A 14,018-nucleotide genomic window follows, 5' to 3' on the forward strand; every position below is an offset into this window, starting at 1 on the left:
CGCACACACTCCTGAAGACAAGTTCGTGTCTCTCTCGAAACCTCGCAAACCACCCTTCTGACGCTTTGAACGATTCAATGTTCATTGTGAGGAATAAGAGGGAGTGCCGGTAGGCTGGGTGTGAATCTCTGAGGCTGTGCGTGGTTGACGGTGGAGGAACAAGGTGGCGTGCGCGAGTGTCACGTGAACAGTGAAGGGGTCTCTGAGGCTGTGCGTGGTTGACAGTGGAGGAACGAGGTGGCGTGCGCGATTGTCACGTGAACAGTGAGGGGGCGCACGGAAAGAGGGAGAAGGGGACGGGGCGGTCGAAGTCGGGACGGGTGCGGTCGGAGTATGGCACGAGAAATAAATGGTTGTGTGAGCGTGGTTGCCTGTCGTGAAGTGTATCGTCGTGCGTGATAAGTGGGGGCTCGTCCGGGATCGACATGGCAACCGGAATGGACAGCGTGAATGTGCCGGAAGAGCTGCTGCAGCACTTGCTGGGACAAACAAACGGATCCGCCATACAGCGCGAGCAAATCGCGGCTGCCGTCAGACAAAGGCTTATGACGGCCGAGCCCATGCCTGCAGGCGCCATGACAGCAGCGGCGGCGGCGGCGATCCAGCCGGCGATTGACTGCGCTCCCCGGGCCTCGGGAAGTCAGCCCCCGCGGTTCGCTGGATTCGGTGATGCGCAGTCACCCGAAGAATTCCTGGACCGCCTCGAGACCTTTTGCTTGGTGACTGGTGTCGCCGCCGACAAGAGGCTCACGCATATCGTGCCCGCTGCGCTGGAGGGGAGCGCGAAGTTGTGGCTGCGCTTCGTCAAATCATTTGCATCCTGGGATGACTTCAAGGCGGCGTTCGTTGCGGAATTTTCGTCTATTGATGCGAAGCGGCGCCTGAGGCAGGAGTTGGAGCTCCGCACTCAGCACCCCGAAGAAAATTTAAAAGAATTTATCTACACGATCGCGGAATTCTATGACAGGATCGGCGGCGAAGTGTCGGACACAGAAAAAGTCGACCGTGTGTTGCGGCAGATGCACCCGCAGCTCCAGGATTTGGTGGAGGGCAAGCAGTTTGCAACTCTCGCGGAGCTGGCAAGGGCCGCTGACGGCCTCATGGAGCGGTATTGGAGGCGATTCCAGTACAAACCACCGCCACCCCCAACCGATCAAGTTGCGAGGGACCTTGCCTTCCGGCCTGCTGGGAATACGGCTGGCCTCAGTGGCCTGTCAGGAGCGCAGCCCGGAGTAATGGCGGCGGCTGCGGCGCCGTTCCAGCATCCGTCGGCAGCATCATACTGGCCGTTGCACCCCGCTGCGATACAGCCGTCCTACTACCGGGACCAGCTGCACAGATCACCTGCTCCACATGTTCCCACGCCACCACAGCCGCAGCGATACCAACTGCTCGACGGCGGGGCAATTACGTGCCACCGCTGCGGAGGCATAGGCCACATGGGTCGCGAGTGCCCTTCGGGTCGGCGTAACGGTCCGCCCCGCTGCTATCAGTGCAACAGAATCGGGCATATCCGCTCCCAGTGCCCGGGAAACGGGAGACGGTAGGTGCTACTCCGGCGAGCACCTACGAGACAGCGCTGCGGATAGCGGCTGTGGCCGGCAACAGGGAGCCTCTCCTGGAGGTGCGGATTGGGCGGACCACATTCCTGGCCCTGCTAGATACAGGGTCCAGTGTGAGTTTGCTTGGTACGCCAGCGGCAAGGGTAGCGGAGGCGACGGGCGCCAAACACCGGGTACAAGAAAGAGCTCTTCGACTGGCCACAGGTTGGTCACAGTCAAGCACATCCTTAAAGTGCAAGATACATTGGGCCTCAAGCAACCGCATCCAACGCTTCCTGTGTGTGCCAGATTTGTGTCGGGACATTGTGCTTGGCAGAGACTTTTTGACTGCAACAGGCATGTCCCTACATGTGGCGTTGTCGGGGTGGACTATTGGAACTGATCCGCAGTGCATTGTGCCATTTGCTAAGCGCGACAAGGATATAACCGCCGCGCTCGCGATAGAAAATAGTGAATCTTATTGCTTGCAGGGCCTATTTGAGGAAGTGCTTCTGGTCCCGGGCATTGGGCACACTATTCCAGCTGAAGGCATACCAACCATGAATAAGGTGCTCGATGACTTCTCTCATTTGTTCACTACCATTCCTGGATGTACCGCCCTCGCTCAGCACTGCATTGACACTGGAGATAGTGCACCTGTGAGATGCAAGCTGCGCCCAGTAAATGCAAAAAAGCAGAAGATCATTGAAGACTGCGTAAATGACCTTTTGGAGCAGCGCCTTATAAGACATAGCACCAGCCCTTGGACTAGTGCCCCAGTGCTTGTTGCCAAGAAATCCGGTGGCTACCGGCTTGCTGTGGACTATCGGCCGTTAAATGCACGCACCCGCATACCTGCCTACCCAATGCCACGAACGGACTGGCTGCTAGCACAATTGGGTCGTGCAAGGTGGTTTTCGAGCTTCGACCTTTCCCAGGGTTTCTTTCAGATCCCTGTGTCTGAGGCCGACATAGAAAAAACAGCCTTCATCTGCCACCAGGGCACATATGAGTTCACGAGAATGCCCTTCGGGGTGGCAGGTGGCCCGGCAACTTTTCAAACCCTGATGGACCGGTTGTTGCACGGCATCAATCACAGCTTCGCCATGGCTTTTCTGGATGATGTTCTCGTCTACTCTGAAGATCTGGAGAGTCATGTTGAGCATGTTAGGGAAGTGTTGCAGCGCATTGGCAATGCTGGCCTTACGATTAACCCTGATAAAATGCAAGTCTGCCGTCAGTCCCTTAAGTTCTTGGGCCACGTCATCTCCCCTGGGCAGTGCAGACCAGATGAAGAGAAAGTGCGGGCGGTGCTGGATTATCCGCGACCTAGCACGATTAAACAGTTGCAGGCTTTCCTGGGACTTGCTGGTTATTACCGCAGCTTCATACCGCATTTCTCACTGACGGCACATCCACTCACTGTCCTTCTGAAGAAAAGCGAGCCATGGCGGTGGGATGAGCGTCAAGAGGAAGCCTTCACTGCGCTCAAGCAGTCCTTGGCTCATGATGCAGTTATGAGCCTTCCAGATCTCAATCGACCCTTCGTGGTTGAAACGGATGCAAGCGGCATTGGCATTGCAGCTGTCCTACTGCAGGCTGGCCCCGACGGACTGCAGCCCATTTCCTTCATCAGCAGGGTTCTCACAGAAGCCGAAGGCCACTATACTGTCCAGGAGTGGGAATGCCTTGCAGTGGTGTGGGCTGTGGACAAATTCAGGGCGTATCTCGAGTTTACAAACTTTGAGATACACTGCGACCACTCTTCCCTGTCGTGGATGTTCAGCACCGACCAAGCTTCGCCCAGGGTCAAACGCTGGGTCCTCCGGTTGCAGGGTTTCAACTGCCGAATCAGGCACAGACGGGGGCTGGCAAATATACCTGCAGATGCCCTGAGTAGAGCCCCCCTTCAATGTGAGGACCGTCCCAGCGACAGCTTGCACGAGAAACTGCTTCCTATTGCTGCACAAGAACCTGAAGGGAAAATTACATTTGAGCAAGTGGCAGTTGCCTTGGAAGATGATATGACTGCCTTAAGTGACACCGCGCAACTCGTACAAGAGCAGGCTCGTGACAGTCGTCTGTCAAAACTGAAAACTGTGGTCCAGGGGGTTATGCTTCCAAATTCAGACCCTGATCATCGCCTTCTCCATGATCTGGCGGAAACAACAGAACTAGAGCCAAGTGGCCTGCTTGTTCAGCAAAGAGGCAACAAGAAGGTACCATGGCTGCCCTCTCACCTCCGGCACCTGGCATTGAAAATGGCGCATGACCATCCCACTGCGGCCCACGCTGGATTTTTCAAAACCTTGAGACGTGTAGCAGCACGATTCGTCTGGCTGGGCATGCGGGCGGACATATCAAGGTATGTGCAGGGCTGTGCTATATGTCAGCGCACAAAACCCAGGCGCAAAAAGCCTGAAGGCCTGATGAGCAGTCAGTGGGCAACAGCACCGATGGAGGAGCTTAGCGTTGACATTATTGGACCCTTGCCGCCTACACCTCGTGGCCACAAATACTTGCTCGTAGTCATTGACAAGTTTACTAAATTCCCAGAGCTATTCCCTCTACGAGCAGCCACCAGTGCAAAAGTACTTGAGTGCATGCTTCAGGTCTTCTGCCGCCATGGGACACCAGTGGCAATCACCAGTGACAATGGGAAGCCCTTTGTCAGCACATTATGGCGCAACCTCCTGAAACACTGGGGAATCAGAGATCGGCATACTGTGCCTTACCGGCCGGCTGGACAGATGGTGGAGCGTCATAATGGCACAATTAAGCAATGTCTACGAGCCTACTGCACTAACCACAAAGACTGGGACCGTCATATACCCGAGATCAGCCTTGCCATGCGTACTGCAGAGAGCGTAGTCACCGGATATACTCCGGCATTGCTTTGCTATGGTCGAGAGTTGCGCACTCCGTGGGAACCTGCAGGGGACAAGGAGGACACGGAACCTCCAGAGGCAGCGCACCATGCCCTTGTTGCAGAACTCCAGCAGTGCCTTGGAGAAGCCCTGAAGTACACCAAGAAGCATCAAGCAGCTGCCTGGCAGACCCAGAGGTCAACTTATGACCGTCATCGGCAGTCAACAACCATCAGAGAGGGTGACCTCGTGCTCTTGGACACTCATACCTTGAGTAATGCAGCCAAAGGTGTTTCGGCCAAGTTGGCACCACGGCGAGGTGGACCTTATCGTGTGGTCAGGCAGGTTGGTGAAAATGACTTCATCCTGGGTGACCCAGTTACGAGGCGTCGTCGAACCATTGCCCATGCTGATCAGTTGGTACTGTACCATGAACCACTGCTTCTCCCTTCCGCCCCGAATTCACGATTCGAGGGGGGGGAGAGTTGTGAGGAATAAGAGGGAGTGCCGGTAGGCTGGGTGTGAATCTCTGAGGCTGTGCGTGGTTGACGGTGGAGGAACAAGGTGGCGTGCGCGAGTGTCACGTGAACAGTGAAGGGGTCTCTGAGGCTGTGCGTGGTTGACAGTGGAGGAACGAGGTGGCGTGCGCGATTGTCACGTGAACAGTGAGGGGGCGCACGGAAAGAGGGAGAAGGGGACGGGGCGGTCGAAGTCGGGACGGGTGCGGTCGGAGTATGGCACGAGAAATAAATGGTTGTGTGAGCGTGGTTGCCTGTCGTGAAGTGTATCGTCGTGCGTGATATCATCATTGCAGCGTATTTCTCACCTTGCGCCATGATGAGAGGTCCGTCCAAAGGCAGATGCGCGTTGCGACAGTTAGTAATCCACCGGAGCAAAGCTTCTTCGAGCTGGGGATGAGCTGCGGTTCGCAACTGTTTTCTAGAGGCATGAAACTTCTCGCTTTCGAAGGCTTGTCGAATCTGTTGTTCATTTTTCACGTACGTTCCCAACGTGCTCCGCTTCACGTTGTACTTGGTCATAACCTGCTGTCGCGATTCGCCGTTCTTCAGTGCTTCCAAAATTTCCACTTTAGTCGCCAAGTTCTTCGCGTCGTAGTTCTGCCGCTTTTTCGGCGTTGCCATCACTGTAGCGCACGATGGTGGTGGCATGCAAATACGGTCACAATGGAAGAAAAAGAGAACTCCGCAAGAAGAGATGGTTCCGACACGACAACACAAGGGAAAATGGCGTCGGAGACGCTGAGTGGAGAAGAAAGAAGACGCCGACATTCGGTGACGCTGCGATCGCCCCCACTAGTTCATGATGATGGCGATGCCACTCAGGTTTCGGTTTAACTCCAGTGGTGCCAGCGCTGCTTTATCACTTTTGTGTAGCAGCAGCCGTCAGCATTTGTCCGAATTAAGCGGTGCGGAGCCGAATCGCGACGAAATAACGAAGGTTTGGTCCCATAGATTAACATGCACTTTGGCCGGGACCAATAGAGCGGTCCAAATTATCCGAATTTCTGAATTAACTTGTGTCGAATTAACGAGCTTTTACTGCATAAAGCTGCTAGCTGTGAGATAATCAATAATGCATAGCATGGTGACGACTTTTCATGACACAAAATTATTGCCTTCAAACACAGCAGGAAAAACGCCTATGAGATGCCGTCGCCACCTCAACATGGGTCTCGGTGACTTCGTTAACCTGGTAATCCACGACCGACAAGAAGTTCACAGACAAACTGGTAGAATTCTGCTGCAAAAGGGAGAGTTGGGGGAGGAGTTGGTTTACGTTCATTTTGAAACAGCGCAAAAGATGAAAGACACAGAAAGACATGATGCACTGCCACATTTTTTCGTGTTCTCTGTCTTTTGCCCTGTTTCAAAATGGTAGAATTCTCTAGCCCTGTACTAGGTACTCCTAGCATCAAACATTTGCGAAATGTGCAGGTTATTTCTTGTTTTCATTGCAAGCCTGTCCACTGCTCCGCCAGGACGCGAAATGCCTTGACGAGAAAAAACACACTGCAGGTATACAGTTCCAGTCGTCAATATAATATATAACGTCAATATAACAGACATCGATACAACAAAATATTGGTTATAACAAAGTAAATAAAAATAGTGTTGCAATAAATACAGTTAGGAATAATCTTTATAATGAATTCTTGGATACAAATTACTTATTTGCTTATAAGATGCAACTTCTTTATAGCGAAGTTTGAGCATAATTTCTGTGACATAGACGGAAGGGAGCAACCTCCGCAAAGAGGCAGGCAAAGGGCGACGAACAAGAGTGCCTACCCTGCGTGCAGGAACAGCGAAGTCCACAACCGGTAGAACTGGTCAGGCACTTCAGGGTTGACAAATGGAATCATGCCGCACACGTCGTTTAGGCAGGAGACCTGCAAACGAACAACCTTATAAACACAAACACGAGTGACCCGTACGAATACATAAGACTTGGGTCTATGCAGCGCAGTGCATGTGAAAACCTAGTCTAAAAAGTATGACACGTTGCAATAAAACTGAATTCTGCAGTTCTACAAGTGCAAATGACAAGAATACGAAGCACGCTACAATGGAGGGTTCCATATTAGTTTCTGACAACTTGGAGATTCTTCGATGTACAACTAAATCTAAATATAAATGTTTTTGTGCGCCATGCTCTCGTCGCATTAATAGCCACTAGGTTTCATGTGGAAAAAATCGCGAGGTTATTACAAGGCGTGTCATAACGAGGGGACTCCCCAACAATTTCGACCACTTAAGAATTCTTAAACATGTACCGGGCCACTCAAACGGGAACACCGACGCCGGCTCCTCGCAGTACCTGTGCCAGAAGTGAAATCTCTGTGTAACAGCCTTCAATGACATGAAATTGAAGCAAAACTGTGATTCGGCCTAGTTGGAACATATTCATCTTAGCACATATCTAAGCACAAAGGCATTCTTTTCATTTCGATCAAGGCAAAACGCAGGGGACACCGCAGGGAATCAAACTCGCATCTTGGAGCTCATTAACATGTCACCTAATACGCTATTTCGATCAAGGCAAAACACAGAGGACACCACAGGGAATCAAACTCGCATCTTGGAGCACATTAACGCGTCACCTAATACGCTATGCGAGTGACCGACCAGCAGTGACTGCTGCAAACGATTCCAACTCAGAGGAGGAGTTACTATACTTTCTTTTTCTAGAAATAGTTCGATGGTCAGTTGAGTGATCCCTCAGCAAAGCTAATAAAGTTAACAGAAGAAGCGCTACGATGTGCTCAATCAAGCTGTTTTGAGCTTAGTCAAGGTGCTACACTCTGAGAAAAAATATGGTATTTGACGAGTGTTTCTGCCACACAGCTACAATAGTCATCAACCTCGTGCACTTGCATTATCACCGCCGTCCCAGCACGCACCGATAGTGACCGGTGTGCGCACTATCAGTGTTACGTGATGTAGCATTATGGGTGGAAAGTGGAGACAGCAGGGTGTTTGAGACACGAAAACCATGCAAGTCAGGCGACGATTTTAGTTGCATGGCAGAAACAGCCCCAAAGCACCAGATTTCCTTCTTAGAATGTAGAGAAAGGTCTCTGAAGAGGGCATGGCCCGACCTGTGAGCAGAGGGCGGCCTCCTCGTGGAAGAACCCGCCGACAAAGTCGCAGTAGTCGCGGGTGGTGATGTGGCACTCGCCGTACACGCCAATGCAGCAGGGACGGCCGACCACCTCGCACGACATGTGCGCGTCGGGCACCTTGCGGCTGGCGTGCGAGCGACGGCACACGGGCCACTTTGTGATGTCGTCGGGCCACTCAAACGGGAACACCGACGCCGGCTCCTCGCAGTACCTGTGCCAGAAGTGAAATCTCTGTGTAACAGCCTTCAATGACATGAAATTGAAGCAAAACTGTCATTCGGCCTAGTTGGAACATATTCATCTTGAAGTTTTTGCGCATGCACACAGGGACAAAGATGAGAAACTTAAATGGGCATCCGTTTGTGTTTCTCATTTTAGTCCGTGTGCTTGCGCAAAAACCTCAAGATGAGCAATTGAATTTTCTATTTAACAAAGCATGCAAATTTTCATAACTTCATCTTCACAGAACGTCACATACTCCTGATGCTAACGAGATGGAGATCATTCACTACCAATAAGAAAAACACAGGCAGTGAACTGAAACCAGTGTTGAGTGGCGCCACCCGTGGATAAACGATAACGCAAAGGTACTTTGATTGATAATTGGTAGCCTAATTTATAGTGCAATGCAGCTAACTTGTAGCACAACTAAAAAACTAATTAGTAGCATACATGGAAACCTGGTTGGTAATGGACGGCTTAATTGATAATGCAATGCAGCTAATTGGCAATGCTTTGAATTATGCACAGAATTACGCCGAGGACAAAGCGTAAATTTCAAAGTGCATAGTGTATGCACTGCCTGCTCGATGCTTTTCACACTGCATTCATCTGAAAGCTGTCTAGGAGTGCTGAATTTCCTTTGTTTTTTTATCTAGTCTTAATTTGGAATTTTGTCCAAATTTAGGAGTGCTGAATTACCTTTATTTTTTTGTGTTGTCTGATTTTGGGATTTCGCCTATAATTATGAGTATTGAATTATTTTTCTTTTGTATGTTGTCTGCTTTCGGCTATTGCCTTCCTTTTCCTGCTTTCTTTAGTTATATTTCTTAAATTGACCTTTTCCCAGCTTGCGATGTATTATTTTGCTTATTTGCTGTACTGCTGTTTTGCTACTTCAGTCATTTTTTTTTCTGTATCCATTGCTCTAGGAGGTCCCAATTCGGTCTCTGACTATGGAACCTCCTTCCGTATACAAACAATTTGTAATGCTCCTAATGACAAAATAAAACCATTTCTGATTCTGAATCTCATCAAATAGAACAGGTAGCACACTGTAGCTAAATGGTAGCACTGATTAAAAATGATTGGCAGTTCAATGGCACGCTTTTTGGTTCATAGATATTCGTTTGGCAGGTGCTTACATCTCACCCACACTGTTCCTCGGAATCTTCTCACAAGAAAGATAACAAATGTGGTGCCACATTACTATAATTGAATGCAGCTTAAGAAGGCAGGAAAGGTGCAAACGGGTGACCGAAGCATGGCAGCTGTTTACCTCCATGAATAAAGAACGTTTCACTCATGTACTCGGCAACTTTTTCCAACGGCAAAGTCACTGACCGTCCAGCTTATTAAGTCGCTCTAGAGTGTATGCCCACTGATGCAGGCTTGTGTGCGTCCACCTTTCAGCTGCAAATGCCACCGCCTTTTAAGGTTGCAGACGACTATCAACTTCGTCAAACCTTACACAGGCTCGTTGTCCCCCAAAGAGTGAGGAAGAGGTCACCGTCTTTTTCTTCCAGATATACTGACCTTGGGTCTTGACCGCAGACTGAGCCTGACAGGCGGCGCTGAGTCATGCCCCGGTCCTGACCGACAGCCGACGGGTCGGCGACCCATCGCGGTGGTCCCGGTTGGCTCACGTTCCATTTCCTCCACGTCGAGATGACCTCCTAACCGGCCGGAAGGCAAGCGCCAACTCCAAAGTGTTATTGAGGCACGTATCGTATCAACCACACTCACTCACGCAAAGAAGAAATGTGCTCGCGTGGTCATCGTTTTACACGGACCACATGATGCTGTTCAAATTCTGTATTCTGTATTGTTGGGCTAGAAAGAGTAATTCAGAGGATGCATGAATTCGGATTATGCCGAGGACAAAGTGCAACTTACAAAGTGCTCAGTGTATGCGCTGACTGCACGACGCAGTTCCGGGTTCATTTTCTGAAGTGCCCATGCAAGAGTGTAAATGCAAACCTACAAATTTGGAGCCCTTTTAATGAAAACGGCTAATAAAGTTAAACTTCATCGGTTCAGTGCTTGATCAGTCTCCTGGAAACTGAGTCAAAGCATGGCTAGACAAGATGACTACCAGCACTTCCGGCAACTTCAATCGGGTGGCCAATAGCAACGAAGGCTCACAGCTCCCTTTCTAAGTTTCACTGTCAATAAAAGTCAAACCAGACATAGCTGGCAATGCTTGAAATTAGGTCAGGTTGCACCTCACATGGCCAAGGTGGCCCTAGTGATAACATTAAGTATAGATAATGACTATTGTCATACAGAATTTGCAGTGCCAATTCAAAAGCTTACAGGCTAAAGTATGTGCAACCAGAATTGTCGTTGCACCTTGCTGATATAAAAGCTTGCAGGCTAAAGAATGTGCGACCAAAACTGTAGCCAGGTCTTAGGCTCATTCAAAAGCTACACGACTAAAGCATGTTCAACCAGAACTATTACTGACCTTATGTTAATTCAAATGCTCACAGGCTAAAGCAAGTGCAACCAAACTGTCAATAAGCCTTACGATGATTAAAAAGCTTACAGGCTAAAGAATGAGCAACGAGAACTGTTATGGAGCCCTACACTGATTTAAAAGCCTGTATGCCAATCAGAACTGTTGCTGGGCCTAATGCTGATCCAAATGATTGCAGGCCACAGCACCTGCAATTAAATTTGTTGCTGAACTTAATGCTGTAGTGTATTCTAGGTTAGCTGCATTTTGAAGCTTTGTTAGCGAGAGCCCTGTGCTTATTACACAGCCTGTCAACAAATGAGATCGTGTACAAAGAACAAATGATAAATTCAGAAATAGACAGCGACAAAAAAGTACACCCACACCTCATTATAACAAAGTTGAATTTTACGCGAAAATAAGTTCCTCATATCCGAAAATTTATTATAAATATTTATTCTCAACACTATATTTATTGCAAGACTATTTTTCACTTACTTCATTAAAACAGTTATTTCATCATATCCGGGTTCGTTATAATGCGGTTTGAGTGTACTATTATCACATACCCCTGCTACACCAGCAAAAAAAATGATGTCAAGTATCCCTAACATCGCATAAACATCACTTTTTTACGCATGTGCGGCAGGGGCGTGACAACGCATGTTCATATTATGTTGATCATGCTTCAACATCAAACACTGAACTATCATTCAACAAGCAAAACTCTCGGCCAATGCACGTTTGCTGTCGCACTGAAAAAAAAGAAAGAAAAAAAAAGCAAGCACATCTAAGCAGCCAAATAACACATCACACCATGTTCATACAGCTTGCTACACCAGAAAGGTGCTTCATGCTAACAATATAACAATACGGAAAAGACAAACACGAGATCTTCCAAGCAGCTTCAGCAAGCGCAGCACGCAAGTCAGTCTTTGTAGCAGTCGTGCAAGGACACGGCACACACGTCGACGCAAACCAAATTGCACGCAGTCAAATCGCACGGTTGGAAAAGTTGCCTTGTGCTATTGATTCAACACAAGGAACCAAACAGAAAGGTCAAATAAATGGGTCAGTGATCAGGAACCACGACAAAAAAAAAAAAAGTGAAACGAACAAGTTGTTTCTTGAAAAACATAAATACAATGACTCTAACAGCCATAAATTGAATGAGCATATTCAAGAACACAGAAAACTCAACCTGTGCCTTGGCAAAGTGAGACTCACAAATATGTGAAAATTTTTTAATATTAAAGACATAACTGAGAATGCAAAATGGTGAAGATGGCGCATGAAGAAGGGGTCTCTCAGAATACCGCCTAATGCTTTAATTTTTTGCGCACAAGCCTGAAAAGGAAAAAAAAAATCCCCACAGAAGATAGCACGCACCTCCCTAAATGCAGTTGAACTACTACTCCTTTGAGAGTTAGAACTTACCTACAACCAATGAAAACTTATTGCTACTATAAAACGATGAAATCGTTACCACGCACGGTTACAATGTGCGGATAAACTTAAGCCATCGCCAACATATAGTTTCCTAATATTAACTTGAGGGGACTGCGGTGCTACGATCGTTCAGCGACCATGGGAATGATGGTAGTACATGGATTTGCCCAGTCTTCGTACTAAAGGGCCTCGAACGCACTTGTGGCTTCGTTAATTGCTGTGTTTTGGTTTTCTTTCGAATGAGAGAACGGACAGTTATAAGCTTCGTGAGCCGATTCAAAATGGTGAACCTAAAAGGTTAAAGTAGTGGAGTGCAACTGCTGAGTACTTTATGACTGTCGTTTCGTGACAAAGGAACTACAAGTCATGCAAAGCCAACCGGAGCCGGAAGTACGAAAATTAGACAAATCTGTGTACCACCCATCATTACCATGCTCGCTGAAGTGATGCGCATTGCAGCTCCCATAGACACTAGCGCCAGGGCCCCTTCTAGTGTACTTATAGGAAACTATGAACGCCATGGCCTGAGAACTAAGATTCGCACTGCGATTTCCACACATTTTTGGATTCTTCAGATAAAATTATTTAGGTGTAGCCCATGTGATAATCTATTAATAGATTTCAGAAATGCAGCAAATCTGAGGAAGCATTTATATGGTCAGACATAAAAATATGACCTAGAGCTTATTCTCTTAATTCCATGTTAAATAATCCACAACCCACCTAAGCTACAATCTGATTTGAGAACCCCTAAATTTATTCTTTAACATTTAGGTTGCCTCAAAACAAGACTGCGCATGGTGCTTCAGCCACTGTAGATACTGTAACAAGCTAACCCCGCTTGGACCGGGACATAAGCGTAAGTATGACGCGAAAAATATCGGTATTGGCAAATCATGTCGACTTGTACGTACTGGCTCTTGCTTAGTGGCATCAAGACAAAGCAGGACAGTCAAGTAAATCAGAGCATGTGCGCAAGCGCCAGTGCAACACCACTACAAGCACATGCGAGTAAGTGAACGCCGGTGTTAGTACAAAAACGCGTGCAGAAGAAAGGCAGGCAGGTTCGGAATCACACACCACGGCAGCCATGTTTTGAACTGTCAACGCGGAGGTAACAACACGACCGAGGGAAGCCCACAAAAGTGCACAGATGCTGTATGAAAGCTCACCACCTAAGCTGAAGCAAGGCTGAAGCTGAGCTAAAGCTAAGCAGGTAAAGCAACGAGATTTTAAATACTGTAGTATAGATTGCGGAAACTGCGTGCACTGCTCTCAACGGTGGGCCACATGTTAATGACAGCAGTCATAACCTTATCATAATTTCATGAATAATTTGATTCACGCAGCTGAGTTTTGAAATAGAGTGATGTCGCATGTTACCACTTCCACCCCTGTTGCGATTGAGTGCACATTATGCAATAGAATGTTTGTTCTCGCTGCACGTGATCAGTTGGGACCGATGTGAACGTCATGAATGGGGGATGTAGTACGTGTGAGCCTAGGTGAATCGCGTGCAGCAAGGATGAACGTTCTATTATGAAACACGTACAAGATCATGCCCCGGCTGTGAAGGTTATATATCTGTTTCAAATACTAGACAGGTCTCGCGTAACTCGTGTGATATTCTTGAAGTTTCTTGTACCGCAACCAAGAAACAGAAGGCTTGCAAACGCATCTGTGCAACCTTTGGAGCTATGTAAGAGAGGGGCCAAACTGAGCCAGACAATAAAGAAAAAAGGTTTGCGTACCCCAGCCATAATTCCTCGTGTCTTTGTGACCAGCAGCGTGGGAGAGATTTAATGAGTGGGAAGGGTGTCAGCGAGTTTGGCGGGAAAGGT

General features: G+C 48.4%; 1 protein-coding gene across 2 annotated transcripts in view; it reads right to left on the reverse strand.

Annotated features, from left to right (window-relative positions):
• Positions 1-14,018, reverse strand: part of rho-5 (rhomboid-5) — a 49,268-nt gene that overhangs the window by 4,996 nt on the left and 30,254 nt on the right. For both annotated transcript variants that reach the window (XM_037430558.2, XM_075868871.1), the window contains exons 11-13: positions 9,807-9,946; positions 8,028-8,262; positions 6,718-6,818 (exon numbers count right to left, since the gene is read on the reverse strand). In XM_037430558.2, the coding sequence (XP_037286455.2) occupies positions 6,718-6,818; positions 8,028-8,262; positions 9,807-9,946 (476 nt within the window). The remainder of the gene's footprint in view (positions 1-6,717; positions 6,819-8,027; positions 8,263-9,806; positions 9,947-14,018) is intronic.

Source organism: Rhipicephalus microplus, chromosome 7, assembly GCF_043290135.1.
Source record: "Rhipicephalus microplus isolate Deutch F79 chromosome 7, USDA_Rmic, whole genome shotgun sequence".
Taxonomy (NCBI): Eukaryota; Metazoa; Arthropoda; class Arachnida; order Ixodida; family Ixodidae; genus Rhipicephalus; species Rhipicephalus microplus.